Source organism: Candoia aspera, chromosome 3, assembly GCF_035149785.1.
Source record: "Candoia aspera isolate rCanAsp1 chromosome 3, rCanAsp1.hap2, whole genome shotgun sequence".
NCBI classification, from domain to species: Eukaryota; Metazoa; Chordata; class Lepidosauria; order Squamata; family Boidae; genus Candoia; species Candoia aspera.
The window spans coordinates 43,890,673-43,907,301 of record NC_086155.1 but is presented as its reverse complement, the minus strand read 5'-3'; the positions used below and the strand labels follow the sequence as shown (position 1 = coordinate 43,907,301).

The window sequence follows — 16,629 nt, the reverse complement described above, 5'->3', positions numbered from 1 at the left end:
GTACCAGTACTGAATATTTTGGTTAAAAAAATTGAAGCTCTGGGTTGCTTTGAATGTTATTTGCTTTTTAAAATTGCTATTAAGAAAATTGCATCTATGACATCTTTTGGACGTTTTGTAGTAGAGACAGTTAAAACAGTTCTAACTTTCTTGTGTTCTTCTTGTTGAAAGAGTATAGTTGCAGAATTCCTTAGTTACTGGAGTACTATTGGTTCTTTCTTTTTTCTCACTTTTCAAAAAACTCCAGCAATCATAAAAGGTTTCCTTTGTCAGTTTCCAGCCTTGATTTATTTACTTAGCAATTAATCTGGCCACCCAAGGATGGTTATGTGGGAGTTGAGGGCATATGTTGAAATAGAGCGTGAAAATTCAAACCATTTGAACATGCTGATGCTCCTGCTTATTTTTATATTTGGTGAAGAGTTTAGAGAGTCAATTCAGCTAATCACAAACTGTTAATAGCTTATAATTTATCAGGACACAGATAACAGATCATGCAAATTACATATATTTTTTAAAAAGCTGTGTATCTTGTTGGAATGAAGACTTTGAGCAAAATAATAATTAATAGGCTCATTGAAAGAGGAAAGAATGACATAGTGAATGACCTCCCAATCCATCCTGTTTCCGATATTAGTTTCATTAGGCATATTCATTCTTCAGTCATTTAGTAAAAGATAGCCCAGTATCCAGTAATAAGAGAATTTTACATTGGTTGGATGAGTCATCAATCCAGTTTGACAGCAAAATAAAGTAAAATAAAATAAACTCCATTATTGTAAATTAAAGAACTGACCATTTTGTTAAGATAATTATTTTGAAACAAAAAATTAGCCAATTTCATAGACTTTTTTCTCCTGCCTCTTCTATAAGTAGATATCAGAAAAAACAGTTATAATTAGATTATGTTTTGTTCCTCCACTGTTCCTCAATATTATTAATCTGAGCTAAATTGTGCTATAAGGAAATTCTGAGTCTGTGCAACCCCTCCCCCCCAGTGATGCTTTAATTCTAAAGGATTGTGGATAGTGTCACATTTTCACTGGGTAGATCTAATTCAGTCTGATCTCCTAGACATGGTCAGCAATTAGGAGAAATATACCTGTACTGTTCTTTTTCCCTAACTAGGGGTGGTGTGAAATCATAGTTTTCAACCCATGCTAACATCAAATAAGGAAGCCTTCCCTAGTCTGCAGAAGCCTGGCACTGAAAGTCAGTGAAGGACTTCAAAGTATTTAAGAAACAGAAAGCGGAAAAAAGGCAAGGTATGGAGAATATAAAGAGAATGGCTTTTGGAATTTTTTTCCAACCACTTTGTAGTAGCTCTGCTCTGGGTCATTTGACCTGGATGAATGGGGCCTTAGGGATGGAGCAGTCAGCAGCATTCTGAACCACTGCTCAACTGCCTCTCCTATAGTGATGCATTAGAGGATTTTTTTTTTTCTGTCTGCTTGTTTTTTACTCTACACCTGCAGCCAAATCTGGCCCAATTTTGACTCAAACTTTCGTTTTTTGGCTTCTCCCACCACACAAACGTTTTGTTTTTAGAAAGTTATCTTGCTGGTGGACAGTCCTGAACCCCTTTATGGCATTCCTTTGCAACATTCTGCTGGATTGGAAGGCAAAGTTATTTAAAGGGTTAAGATATTTTGAAGCATCTGAGAGAAGGCATAACTGAACAAAGGATTGGTTTAATGGAGAAAGAAGATAAAGTACATGGTGATAAACCAGAATATGTCTTGGTGTGTAAGAGAGAAAACAGAGTCAATATAGTATAGTAATTAAGTTACTGGCAGTGGGAAGACTGAGGTTCAAGGCCATCCTAAGTTGTGGAAGTCACTGGATGACTCTCTCTCAGCCCAACCTACTGTACAGGGTTGCTCTTTGGTGAAAAAATGGATGGATGCTCTGTACTGCATCTTGAACTCCTGAACGAAAGTCACAATATAAATCTAACAAATAAAATGGAATTTTTTATTAGGTGAAGACAAGGACTACCTATCAGACATGAAGAAGTTGGCAAAATCAATTTAGAGATTTGAGGTTGCTGGAGTGCAGAATTTTGTTTTAAATATGTGTTACAGCACCAATATCTGTATAGAGCAGTTGTCTTGGAGAGTTTCGATCAGATAATTGAATCCTGAATGGATCACTTGAATTTTGCTATTCCACCAGTGATTTAATTCTGAATTATCTAATAATCCCTTTAAATATAAACCTTCCAAATTATATGACAATAGCAACTGAGTTCCTAGAGTTAGATTATCATGTCTGGGAACCAGGATCTGCAGACTTGATTCGTTATTCTAACAGAGCTTTGGGTTTTGTTTTTTATGAAAATATTTTCAGTTTTGAAAATGAAGAAAGTAAAAAAAAAAACAGTTTGTGAAATAGCACACAGCTGTGCTATCAGAAGAATAAGGGGGAGGATAAGAAGGAGAATCCACTAGTCATAGACAAGTCCTTGTATGAGGGTAAAATCATGGATCTTGGTCAGTTCAGGTTAGGGTATGTCTATGTTCTTCTATTGCAGTTTCTTAAGCAAGAATTAAACTTGAGAGTCATGACAGATGCTTGGAATTTGTGATATATATATATATATATATATATATATATATATATATATATATATATGAATTTGACTATAATAGTAAAATCTAATACAAAGTAAACTTAAAGGAAGAAGAGAGGATAGAAAGAAGTAAAAAGTGCAAAAAAAAGCAAAAAGAGAAGAAAGAGAAAAGTAGGAATTTTATAAAGAGAAAAGAAATATATAAAGAAGTGATTTCCAGCCTTCACCACAAGTATAAACAAATTTAGTGACTCTTTGCCCCTCCTAAGGTTACAAACATTTATCTCTTCATCCCAAATCCCATCTCTTATCTATGAACAAATCCATAAAACATCATCTTTTCAGTCCTGATGTCAGCAGAAAGTCCGTAAGGGATTGCCAGAGATATCTTGTTTTAACTTTGATCAAATAAACCAACTTTATATTCCTTCCTTTTACTTCTAACAGTCTTAATCTTACATTCATTCAAATATTGTAGGATTTGATTTATTTTCATTTCTTCTTTGTCACATCGTACAGAATTCTTCAAGACTTTACACCGGCCTCTTTTGTAAATCTAGTAGGAAAAAATTATCCAGATCACTCTCTTGGTTTGTCATTTGTATTTCCTTTTTAAATTTCAAAGTCTTAGCCAATATCGTGGCTACTATTTTCTGATTCCATTTTTCAAAAGTCTCCTTCAGTATTTTCATTATTAGAATGTTTTGCAATATTTTGCAGGTTTGTAAATCTTTACCTAAAAACTTTAATCCCCTCTAGGGTCCAGTTTTGAAATCATGTGAAAATCAAAATAGAATATTTCCCATGAGTACTTTACAATTAATTCCAAAATCTTATTGTAAAAGTTTTAATATTCCAATTTTATCTTAGTCCATTTATAACTTTCTAAGATCAAAATCATATTTAGTTTTTTGCTGTATATTTTGCTTACGATTAAAATTTTCTTTCATTCAGGATTGAAGGCAGGCTCACCTGGCATTTTCAGACTTGTTGGTCCAAATAGCTTAGAAGTAGTTAATGATCAATTTCTGAAAGTGATTAGAAAGTGAGGTTTGCAAACTTAGTGTCCTTTAAAAGTCTCTACCATGGTTGTGAGCAAGATGGCTAATCCCGTCGTCTCCTGACACTCAGACCTGTGGAAAACTGCTGTCCTGTGGTCTCCTCGCAAGGAGGAGCCCTCCAGAGCACATGTGGGCAATCTCCTGTCCTCTCCTTATCCAGAGAGGTTCCAAGGAACTGGTCTACTCAACGATTCCTTGGTCTTTGGCATGGTCATTGGCTCCACTTTTGCAGAGCCATTTTCAGTTCACCATACCACCCCCAAAAGTCCTAGATGCTTGGAATTTGTTATAGGCCAGGGGATCATGGATCATTTGAGTATATTCTTCTTTACATAATTGTCATTCAAATATAATTTGTAGGTTGATGACTACCTATAAAAATATATTACAATAATTCTGTAACACTAGTTAATGTAGTTGACAACATGGGAAACTTAAATTAGATGTTCCAAGATATCTTGAACTCTGGTTTTAGTATTTAAAAATGGTGTTTACCTAATTTCAAGAGGTGTTTATTTTAAGAAAAAAAAATCTGTAAGCAAGTTCAGCCATTCCATAAATAATGGTGAGCAGCAGATTAAGAGTTGTGGTGGATTTTTCTTCTCTTTCCACTCATTACTTGAAAATCATTCCCCGCCCATGTAATCATGTTTGCCTGGCTGTTTTTTGGCTCAGTGTGGAACACTGCAGTAGAAAAGTACCCAGCAGTGTTCTTAGGACCATTTGCTTTGAAGGATCCTCTGAGAGGATCTTTCTCAGAGTGATGCATTGCTGGTGAGATTATGCAGAGACCAAATGTACATCTACCATTGGCATATAGGTGGAAAATACAGTTTTAAAGACTTCCGCTTTTACAACAAAGAGACAATGCTGCTGGTGGTCTCCACAGGCCATGCCACTCACAGTACATCACTCTGAGGGAGGACTCTGAGAGTAAGGCAAGGGATAAGTGTGATTGAGTGTGCTGTCATCATAAATCAGTTTTGGAGCAAAAAAGGAAAAAACAAAAGGATGTATTTAGGTGGGATCAAGAAGAACAGAGAATAAAAGAGAAAAGTCAGACAGTGGAAGAAGAAGAGCAAAAATGTCCTCCTTGTTGCAGATAGAATAACAATGAAAGATAGCCCTGCTTCTTTAATTTGCAAAACCTTCACAATGATCAGAATTTAATAAGCTTGCAGCTGCCACCATTTCGATATGGCACACACTCCCATTCGTACATTACTTCTTACATTACTTCTGTAAGTGTTGAATATGAAATGCTTACTAAGCTGTATTTGGCAGTTGGAGATGAAGCAGCCTTCCCCAGCGTTTTTATTGTACTCTCCAGTTCCGTAGACCAATTTCTAGAATTTTCTAGGCAGCCAACAGAGGGCATGTGAGGGTGTGTGAGGGGCCAGCACAGTGGGTGGGAGTAGCTGCTTCCAGATGTGTGAGACGTACCAGAGTTAGTTAGTTAGTTAGTTAGTTAGTTACTTACTTACTTACTTACTTACTTACTTACTTTACTTACTTACTTACTTACTTACTTACTTACTATCCCACCTCTATTATTTTTTAATAAATAACTCAAGGCGGCGACCATATCTAATATTCCTTCCTCCTCCTATTTTCTCCACAACAGCAGCTTTGTGAGGTGGGTTGGGCTGAGAGAGAGTGACTGGCCCAAGGTTACCCAGCTGGCTTTCAGGCGTAAGGCGGGACTAGAACTCACAGACTGCTAGTTTCTAGCCCAGTGCTTTAACCACTATATCAAACTGGCTTGCCAAATGCCCAGGTCACAATTACATGACCGCAGAAGTGCTGGGATGGCTGGAATTTTGAGGACTGGTAGTAAGTACCACTTGATCAGTGCTGTTGTAACTTCAGTTGCTGAACAAGTGGTCATTAACCAAGAACTGCCTGTGAAACTGATTCGGGTCTGGTCAATTTCAGGCAGCAAAGGAGTGTTCTAATCAACTAATTAAGTCCACAGAACTGAGCTTGTTAACTTGTGGTTAGCACTTTTTAAGGATGTGCTGTGCTGTGCAGAAAAGCAGCTCAGGAAGAGATCATTTGTTTAGGCAATCTCTCTGCTCTGCAAGTGGGGGAGAGAAAAAAGCAGATCAGGCACAGGACAATGCATACTGACTGATGGCAAACACATGACTGAGAGAGATGCTGCAAAGGTCATAAATGCATAAAAGTTACTTTTTCATCACTGTTGTAACTGTGAATGGTCACTATCCAAGGCAGTCGCTAAATGAGGACTATCTGTATAGTAGCAGCTATCTAATCCAGAGCCCAGATTTCACATCCATGCAGAGATACCATAGAAACTACACCTGTGTGTGAAGTTCAATTTCACTTTTAACTCCACAGTCTATTCTTTCATAGACAATATGAAAATTTTTACTCTGACTAGGATGCTGGAACATCTCTGGATAAAGCTCAGCTGGCTTTTTCCACAGGCATAATAAATACAGTGTCATCAATCTATGCTTATATTCTGCTTTTAGAAGGCTGTAGATAATATATTAACCTAAAATATGTTTGGACAATAAAATAGTTTTGTTTTTTAGAATCCTTTTATTGGATTCTAAATGGTACTGAAACACAATATTCAGTGTAACTCAACTAACAAGTGAAATTACTGATTCTCAGGATCCATCTTCAGCACTCTTTGGAGTTCCCTTGTCAAAATGCCCACCCCCACTCCCAAATGGGCTTTCCTGCTGAGCTACAGAGCACCAGGTGTGGGACTGGCTGTTAAGTCTTGTCCCAAATAGGAAAAGAAAAGGTGTCCTTTTTTTCATTCACTTGAAATGGCTTCTGTAGCATAGAAAGGGAAGATTTTATACCCATGACACATAAACAGCCATCCACATATAAACTTTCCCAAGAATCTCACTATAATTTCTAAGACCCATGAGCAGGTAAACCTCCCTGCCTTTGATCTCTCCCCCCCCCCCCATCCTGTTGTCAGCCCTTCCAGGTAACCCAGACAGGAAACACGACTAGATGAACTAATTCTACTTTATTGTAAGGCTATATTAGCAGAATCTTGCAAGTCTGAAAGTACAAATCTCCCACCCTCCCTGTTTATCACTTGAGTGGTCAGGGCGGGTCTTTTGTTAGTTTCTTCTTTAGACTGTTAACCTTCCCTCAGACTCCCTTTCCTTTTATCTGATCGTTCCCAAGGCAGCATCTCTTCCCTCTGTTCTCCAAGGTCACTCTCACATTTCATCACACCTTTCTACCAACCATGTTCATACCGGTTTTTGGTTCCTAGATTTGGTTGCTTTAATCCACTTCTCACCCGCCATATTTCCTTTCTTTTTGGAAAATGTGAGTGTTAACAGAAGAAATCTGAGGCTCTAGCTTATATGTGAGTGCTGCAATACGTGTTCATCCCGGCAAAACATCAACAAACATAGCATTCCATTTACTGCCAAAGAGATTATTTTAGAAATCTGTATCTGTGTGTTTAATTATCAACATTCTGTGAGTCTTGGAAGCTGTATTATAATACTTGTAACTGACAAATGTAAAAGATAAAGCATGGCTAGGTAGCTCACATAGCTGCCCCAATTCACTCCCAGAGACTTGGCCCCTTGGGTTGATTATCAGAAGGAAAGATTTATATTCTTCCGGGAGACAAATATTAGGCTCCACTGTGTAGTAATGTGTTTTCTTTATAACTTGTCAAGTAGGTCAGTTTCAAGTGGAAAATGCTTCTGAGCTTCGAACTTGCACTTCTGAAGTTGTAAATGAAATACACAAGTCTAGAAATTGATTATTGTCATAAAAACATGACACAGCCTTATCTACAAAAGCATGAAAAGTAGTGATCAATATCATGCAAGACAATTATATAAATTAAATATCAGATCTGACTAACATTTCTCTTCCTTACATTAAGTTTTTAGTTTTGAATAGTAAAATTATTAATTCCATACTGAGTGGGAGATGTGCAATTCAAGAAAAAAAATGAATTCCACAGATTGTGTCTCTTTAAATCCCCTTCCAGTCATTGGGTGACCAAGTGTTTTGAGAGAGGGAGAAAACCTTCTCCCTCTCCATTTCCTCCATGCCATGCATGATTTTATATTGCCCAATGATGTGCTTCTTAAGTTGCCTTGCTTTCCAAATGAAAGAGTCCCAAGCATTTAATCCTTTTCTAACATTGCTGGTGTTGGAGGTTATTTTACTTGTCCTCTTCTATACTCTTTCCAGTTCTGTTATATTAATTTTCTAATGTATCAACCAGAATTGTATAGTACAATATTCCAGATGTAGATGTACAATAGAATATTATAGGGGCATTACTGCATTAGCAGTTTTATTTTTTACCCTTTCCTTATGACATCTAGCATGGAATTTGCCTATTTTTGTACTTGCTGCATACTGACTCTGTACCTTCAATTGAGCAATCCATGGGGACTCAAACTCTTCTTCCGGATTACAGACAGTGCAGATTGCATTAGCGTATATGTGAGGTTAAGGGATTTTGTTCCAGTGTATCTCACTCTACATTTATTATATTGAACTGACTTTGCCATTTGAAGCTCTTCACAATCCCTTTTGTTTTTCACCATCCTGATTACTTTGGCATTATCTGCAGACTTGGCCAGCTCATTGCTTACCCTTAAATAAAGATCATTTGTAAACAAATTAAAAAGCTCCAGTCCCAACACAGATCCTTGAAAGATTCTGCTTTTACTTCCCTCTGTTGAGAAAATTGCCCATTTATTCCTGTTCCTTGCTTTCTGTTTTTTAATTAATTGGCAATCCATAAAAGGACAGGTCCTCTGATTTCATGACTGCTAAGTCTTTGGTGGGGAACATTGTATACTTGGGCTTTCAGAGGCTTTTTGAAAGCCCAAGTATACAATGTCAGCAGTCTGGATCATCTCCTTCCTTATGCCTACTGACATTCTCAAAAAACTCCAGAAGGTTGGTGAGGCATGCTTTACTTTTACAGAATCCTGCTGATTTCCATTCAGCAAAGTGTGTTCCTCCATATGCTTAGTTATTTTATATGATTTTATTTGATTATCTGTATGGAATAGACATTAATCTGACCAGTCTGCAATTTCCTGGATCTCTCCTGGGCCTTTTTTTCAAAGTTGGTGTCACATGATTTGCCTTCTAGTCTGCTAGCACTAAGCCTGACAAGTTAGATATTTTTGCTAAGTGGTCATCAGTTTTTGATTTGAGGACTTTAAGAATTCTCAGGTGAATGCCATCCAGACCTGTTAACTGTGTATTTTCTGAAAATGTCCTATAATATGATAGAAATTTGAAGAATGAATGAATGAATGAATGAATGAATGAATGAATGAATGAATGAATGAATGTTTTGTTACCTCTGTTTCAGTTGTTCCAAGTCAGGTGAAGAGTTCATTACGCAGTCTCCATATCCACTTTGAGCATCCCTTTTTTCTCCTTCGTCATCTAATGATTAAACAGAGTTAATCTCTTGTTAATAGAAAACAGATCTATGAACAGCCATGCTAGCCGTAGCAACTTTTTATTGCAGTGCACTGAATATTCTGTTCTCCATAAACAAGAGCATATTTTACAGCCAGTGAATTCCAAAAGTTAACTGAATTGTGTAGTCAAGTATTTTTTTTTCTCTGCTCTGTATCTCATGCTAGTCATTATTGTTGGGTGACCCAACTAATTATTCCAGATTTGCAAAATGCATAATTTTATAAATTTTAAACTTTGGTTGCTTTTTCCTTCTGCTTAATTAATTTTTAAAAACCAAAGCATAGAAAATGTTTTAAACCTTTACTTATAGTGGTTGATCTGTGCTGCTCTTTTTCCAGTTCTAAAATGCCTTTTTAAAATTGTGTGGTGGTACTTTGTTTTGTTTTGTTTTGGTGCAATCATTACAAAATTTTGCATGTTTATTTTCTGTCCCTTTCTCAACAGAATTTGCTTTTTTTACACAACTGAGCTCATATTTATTGACTTCTTTAGCATAATTCCTGGATTTCTTTTCTGGCTGCTAGGCAGTAGCATTTTCTTATTTTGCTTTTGCTTCTAATATTGTTCCCTGCCGTAATTTGCCCTTCCATTTTAATATTCTAGGGAACAGCCAACTTTTGTTTAAGGAGAATGGAGTAAGAATAAGGTTTTACTAGGTTTCATATGAATTGTCTCTTTTTGTCCTCATAATCAGGAATTCATTCAGGAACCTGATCATTATATGTTTAATATAATTTCCTCCTCTGTTATGCTTTAAGGTGGCTATTTATTTATTTATTTATAATATTTTTATCACCGCCCATTTCCCCCACATGGGGGACCCTGGGTGGTTCACAATAAAACAATTTAAAATTCAATAAAATAAATAAATTTATATTTTTTAAAGGATGTAATAACAGAGATCTACTGTTCCAGCTTGTTTTACACAATACTATATAGTCTTGGATGACTTTTACACTCAGTAATTGTGGATTGTGCCTCGGTGTGGGCAAAGCTTTGGATTTCCAAAGGCCCGTTTTATTTTAAACAACTTAAAGTTTGTTTATACTCCTTATAAAGCACAACAGAAGTCTCCATAGGGAACCAGGACTGAAGCAGTAAGTCACACCAATTTCAGCAGCCTGCTGAAATAAACAGGGATAATGCATGATACATCCCTTCTCAGAACTGTTGTTAGGAGGAAAGGAAACATCTGCTTGTGTTAATTGTTCTTTTATTGGTTTCATTGTCTTCCCAGTGTCATTCGTTCAATGGTGGGATTGCATAATTGTGCAAGTATTATAAACTATTGTTCAATAAATATAAAGAGACTTCTCTCGCTCTTTGATACTGCTACTTTTGTGGTTTAGAAAGTGAAAACATTGTTTCAGGGCAGTAAAATTTGTGCAACAGAAGTCCTGTGTGTGGGTTGCTCATGTGTACACTGCATATATGTGTATATACCTCTGCATCTTTTTCTATGAGATGCATAGACAACTGCAAATCATTCACAGAGTACTAAAGAAAATCAGAGTAGAATTCATATGAAAAGAGAAGATATGCACCTAATGTTTATTCATGTTTTTTTTCTTTCACATATTCTTCCACATTCTTCCACATTATGGAAATAGTAACTGCAGTAGAAATACAATGTATAATCCCAGTCTGTTTATGAGTTCTGGTTGTTATAGACCTGTTAATACCTGCTGCTGCTGCTGCTGTTATTGTTATTCTTATGTTTTATATTATGTTTTACTGTATTATTCTGCACTATCTACATTGCTGTTCCTCTTATTCACAGTTTAAAGTCCCCTGAGGTTAAAGCAGTTTGTACATTTCATAAATAAACATTTCCATGCTTAATGTGTATGCATCAGAAGTCATAGTGCCTCAGTCCATGGATTTAGCTTTTTATGTAGAAGGAAACTTCTAAATAGGTTTTTATAAAATTGATTCTGAATGTATTGCTGCTGCTATAAAAATTTGGATAGAGATGTTCTTTTACTTAGCAGTCCTGGGTATGGATTTTATGGTCAATTAAGACAAATAAAGAATAGTTTATTAATATTTAACTTAAAAAAATCATTCTTAAAGTAAACGTTAGGCAGGTCTATTTTACAATCCGTCATATTGGGCGGGGGGCAATTTTCTTTTATTAGTTTCTTATGTTAATAATTCTTACTAAAACAAACAAATGCGTGAGTCACGTTGCCTTGGATTTAACATGGCAGTTCAGAAATCCGGCTCTCCTAACTATGGAATGTTGTGTATCTGTATAATCATAACTGTATTATGATTGTCTGCTGATAAAAATAGATGACAGTATTGTGAAGTGAGGACAATGACACATCTGAGTCTTGGAAGGCATGCTGAGAGTTGACTATGTATGAATATGAAGTACATTGGGTGGGGTTTCTTTTGTGTTGTATCTTGGCATTGAAACTAGTCTAAAGTAAGACAAAGTAGCAGGTCTTGTAAACTGCACAAAGTACACTCAGCAGAGATTGTGAAAAAGCAAGACTTCCTTTCGGGTTCTAATAGATGTAACCAAAAGAATTTATAGCTAAGTGTGTCTCCATGGGTATTTATTGATCCACAGAAAATCTGTAATCTATCACAAGGTGCTTTTTCTCTCTCATATATAAAACAATATATGTAAAAACAGAGGAAACATTTAAATTTGTTCCTTGTCAGTCCCATAACCGTTAATGGAATGCTTTTCTTCTTTGATAATGTTACTACCAACAAGTGTCTGAGTAGCAGTAGGGAATCTGAGACCCCAGGGCTGCATGCTGACATTAGCCTAGACCACCTTCCCTAATCTAAGTATCCTCTGAAAGTATAGATTTCAGGGCCCAGTATTCTCAGCAGTGGTCATGCTGGTTGGAGAATTCTGGCAGGAGTAGTCCATACATCTAGAACATGCCCAAATTTGAAACTGCTGGAGTGATTTCATGTTGTGAATTCCACCCATGTTTAATTCAACCCATATTTTTTTTCTGGTATCACCCACAGCAGGAATGCAGAACAGACAGATTTTGGCTGAAATTGTATGGATTTCACCTCATTATAACCTTTTTTTATTGCAAAATGAAGTGTTGATGTACACAGATTCATAATTTGATGATTGGTAGTTGGATGGGTGCCTAGCTGGTGACAGTACCTGGCTTACCTCTTTGATCTCAAAAAGTCAAAGAGGGTGGAACTAAATTAGGAAATTTCAGAACAATAAGCTAGACTAGGAAGTAGAAAACCATTCTGGAAGAAGGCAGTGGAAAACCAATGCCCACTGGACATCTCCATGAAGTAACCAGATGTGCATTTATCTCAAAAAACTTCTACTTTACTTAGCTGAGTTGATAAACTGCCTTTATTAAAAAACATAGTGAAAACTTTGCATTTGGAATTAGCCATGCATTAGAGTACCCACATACAGTATGTGTGTGGTTCCTTTAAAGTTAAGTTTGAATAATGAATGCCTGTAGAACAATGGTTTATCAGATAAGGAGATGGATAGACTCTGAATTGTTTGCTCACAGGAATATAAGTGTCACCCCCTCTGGACAATCTCTCCTGCCCAAAACAAGTAATATGACTGATGGTACTCTTCACTCAAAAACAAAGATGGCAAGGACCTAACAGAAGAAGAAGGGATCAAGAAAAGGTGGCAAGAATATACAGAAGACCTGTATAGGAAGGATAACAATATCGGGGATAGCTTTGACGGTGTGGTCAGTGAGCTAGAGCCAGACATCCTGAAGAGTGAAGTTGAATGGGCCTTAAGAAGCATTGCTAATAACAAGGCAGCAGGAGACAATGGCATCCCAGCTGAACTGTTCAAAATCCTGCAAGATGATGCTGTCAAGGTAATGCATGCTATATGCCAGAAAATTTGGAAAACACAAGAATGGCCATCAGACTGGAAAAAATCAACTTATATCCCCATACCAAAAAAGGGAAACACTAAAGAATGTTCAAACTATCGAACAGTGGCACTCATCTCACATGCCAGTAAGGTAATGCTCAAGATCCTGCAAGGTAGACTTCAGCAATTCATGGAGCGAGAATTGCCAGATGTACAAGCTGGGTTTAGAAAAGGCAGAGGAACTAGGGACCAAATTGCCAATATCCGCTGGATAATGGAAAAAGCCAGGGAGTTTCAGAAAAACATCGATATTTCTGTTTGATTGACTATTCTAAAGCCTTTGACTGTGTGGACCATAACAAATTGTGGCAAGTTCTTAGTGGTATGGGGATACCAAGTCATCTTGTCTGCCTCCTGAAGAGTCTGTATAACAACCAAGTAGCAACAGTAAGAACAGACCATGGAACAACGGACTGGTTTCAGATTGGGAAATGAGTACGGCAGGGCTGTATACTCTCACCCTACCTATTCAACTTGTACGCAGAACACATCATGCGACATGCTGGGCTTGAGGAATCCAAGGCTGGAGTTAAAATCGCTGGAAGAAACATTAACAATCTCAGATATGCAGATGATACCACTTTGATGGCTGAAAGCGAAGAGGAACTGAGGAGCCTTATGACGAAGGTGAAAGAAGAAAGTGCAAAAGCTGGCTTGCAGCTAAACCTCAAAAAACCCAAGATTATGGCAACCAGCCTGATTGATAACTGGCAAATAGAGGGAGAAAATGTAGAAGCAGTGAAAGACTTTGTATTTCTAGGTACAAAGATTACTGCAGATGCTGACTGCAGTCAGGAAATCAGAAGACGCTTAATCCTTGGGAGAAGAGCAATGACCAATCTCGATAAAATAGTTAAGAGCAGAGACATCACACTGACAAAGGTCTGCATAGTTAAAGCAATGGCGTTCCCCATAGTAACATATAGCTGCGAGAGCTAGATCATAAGGAAGGCTGAGAGAAGGAAGATTGATGCTTTTGAACTGTGGTGTTGGAGGAAAATTCTGAGAGTGCCTTGGACTGCAAGAAGATCAAACCAGTCCACACTCCAGGAAATAAAGCCAGACTGCTCACTTGAGGGAATGATATTAAAGGCAAAACTGAAGTACTTTGGCCACATAATGAGAAGACAGGACAGCCTGGGGAAGATGCTGATGCTAGGGAGAGTGGAAGGCAAAATGAAGAGGGGCCAACCAAGGGCAAGATGGATAGATGATATTCTAGAGGTGACAGACTCGTCCCTGGGGGAGCTGGGGGTGTTGACGACCGACAGGAAGCTCTGGCGTGGGCTGGTCCATGAAGTCACGAAGAGTCAGAAACGACTAAATGAATAAACAACAAAACTCTTCACTCTAAGAAGTGGAGTGAAGGAAGATTCTAGAAGATAAGTGAATGTGTTCTAATATGTTTGCTCTTACCCAACTTACTGTGTGACTGATAGAAGCAGGGTTAAACATGCTCCTGGCTTTGGGGCTCCCAGTTATGCTGTAAAGCTATGACTTAACAGGGACTGCCTTGTGCTAAAATATAGCTAGGATTACAGAGGCACCACTGATATTTTGGGAGCACATAAGGCTGTTTCAGATTAGTTGATAGCTGTGAAGGTCACTGCATTCTCTGGCTGCACATAACTGTTTCCCAAACTCCTTTCTTCCTGCCTGCTAAAATTCAATTACCATGGTTCAACATTCAAGAAACAGTGGAACTAGTTTTCTGTAGAAATTATTGCTTTCCTTTGCCAAAACAGTACCAGTATTTGGTTGACTTTGGGCACAGCCCATTTCATTTTATTAAAAATGTTTCTTTAATTTGGGCATAATTGGAGCTAAGTGACTGTGCCAATTTGAATAGCAGCTAATTGTGTCTGACATATTTGTGAGTGTTGTAGCATGCATGCTTCCACCATCCCTTTTTTCCAGCTAACTTTCTGTTGTTCCTTTTGTATTGCAGAGTAAAGAAGTTGGGCAGCAGCTCCAAGAAGACCTGATGAAAGTCCTGAATGAGCTCTACACGGTAAATCAAGTTGGCTTTTTTGCTCTTTTTAGAAAGTAGCAACAAATTGAAAGTTTGACTTTCCCCTGTGTGCTATAAAAATAGCAATAAAGCACTGGAAGTGATTAATTTCTTTTTCTTCTTTGGTTCCATTTTAATTCTTTGGTTTCATCTCTGTTGCCTTTGCTGCTGTTGTAGGATTACTTTCCACACTGAGTGTGAATATTGGTGTGTTTTTACTTAAATCACAGGGCTCTTCATTAAACGATAATATCAGCTTTGAGGTCAGTTTTGGCTGCAGACATACACAATGGGTTCGTTCATCCCAAATGTAGGAATGCATGAAGCAGTAGCTTTTGTCATGCAATACACTTTTATCTGAATTATTATTTATATTAGGTGCTTGTATAACACTTGTTGTTTTTTTTTGAATTTGGCCTTTTATAAGGCTGGTAACAGCAGGTTTAGATTTAGCAAACCACATGCTATGTTATCTACAGCCCAGCCCAAGTCCCCAGGGAGGCAAGTTGGGAGAGTCTGTTGAGACACAGCTGACTGTCAGTTGAGTACCAATGAATATTCAGAAATCCTCCAGCCATAAAATGCTAGTACAAGGCCAGGAAAAAGACGGCCATTTTTACTGTGCATGATTTCTGCATCACAGATAGAGAGGAAGAATGATTACAAGTTACACAAGTATTGTGTTTTTTGTAACCCTCAGAGTAGCATTTTGGACCATATTGTCTTTATTTTTTAAAGAAGTTATTTACTAATTAGTAAGAACCATTGAATGAACCATTAAAGGAGAGAGAGAAGAAAACTGTATGAGGTGACCTGAAACACCAGTTTAATTATTTTACTTAAAATAATACATTGCTACATAAAACATTCCACAGCTTTCTGAAAAAGCTTACTACACTTATTGTCCATTGCTGCCCTTTTCTGCCCCTTCCTCATAATAGATTTCAGATCTAATATAACATGACTGTTGCATGTTCCACATATCAGTCATATTACCAAAAGTTCATTTGTTTGCCCATCATCTAGAATCACTCATGTTATTTTCTTTCAGCAATTGCTGCTGGTTAATTGGATAAGCTTCTCTTTTCTTGGTAGTTGTTTAAAATCACCCTCTAGTGAGCTAATAGTTAAGGTAAGATTTTAATTGGTTTTCTTCAGTTTATAGCTAGCTTTCCCCACACTGGTTAGAAATTATGGTGGCTTATTTCCATCCCATCTGGAGGCTTGGGGAAAGCAGTTCTTAGATATTCTATTCATTTTCAACTCTGGAGACTTTCTTTTCTGTAATTGAGATGACATGAACACCAATGAAGAACCTGCCTGGCGAGAAAGTAGCCATGTGCTCATAAAAATAATGGGCATTTCTTCTTTTGTGGTTGAATTGGATATATTTAATGTTTATTAAATCTGTTTCAGGTTTGTTAAACTTAGCAACTGAGAGCAAATTACTTCTATTTTAAAATTTGAGCCCTTTGAATGTTTTCTTTGAGGCTTTTCCCCAAATGCCAGACTGCTTCTGGATTTTGTTTGGTCAGCTAGGGTGATTGCATTGGCAAATGCTTTTCTCCACACCCTGTCGCCACATGAAAAGATGTTTCACAGAAAC

General features: G+C 37.3%; 1 protein-coding gene across 2 annotated transcripts in view; it reads left to right on the top strand.

Moving 5' to 3' along the window:
* Positions 1 to 16,629, top strand: part of SRGAP2 (SLIT-ROBO Rho GTPase activating protein 2) — a 254,313-nt gene that overhangs the window by 130,519 nt on the left and 107,165 nt on the right. For both annotated transcript variants that reach the window (XM_063297485.1, XM_063297484.1), the window contains exon 5: positions 14,961 to 15,023. In XM_063297485.1, the coding sequence (XP_063153555.1) occupies positions 14,961 to 15,023 (63 nt within the window). The remainder of the gene's footprint in view (positions 1 to 14,960; positions 15,024 to 16,629) is intronic.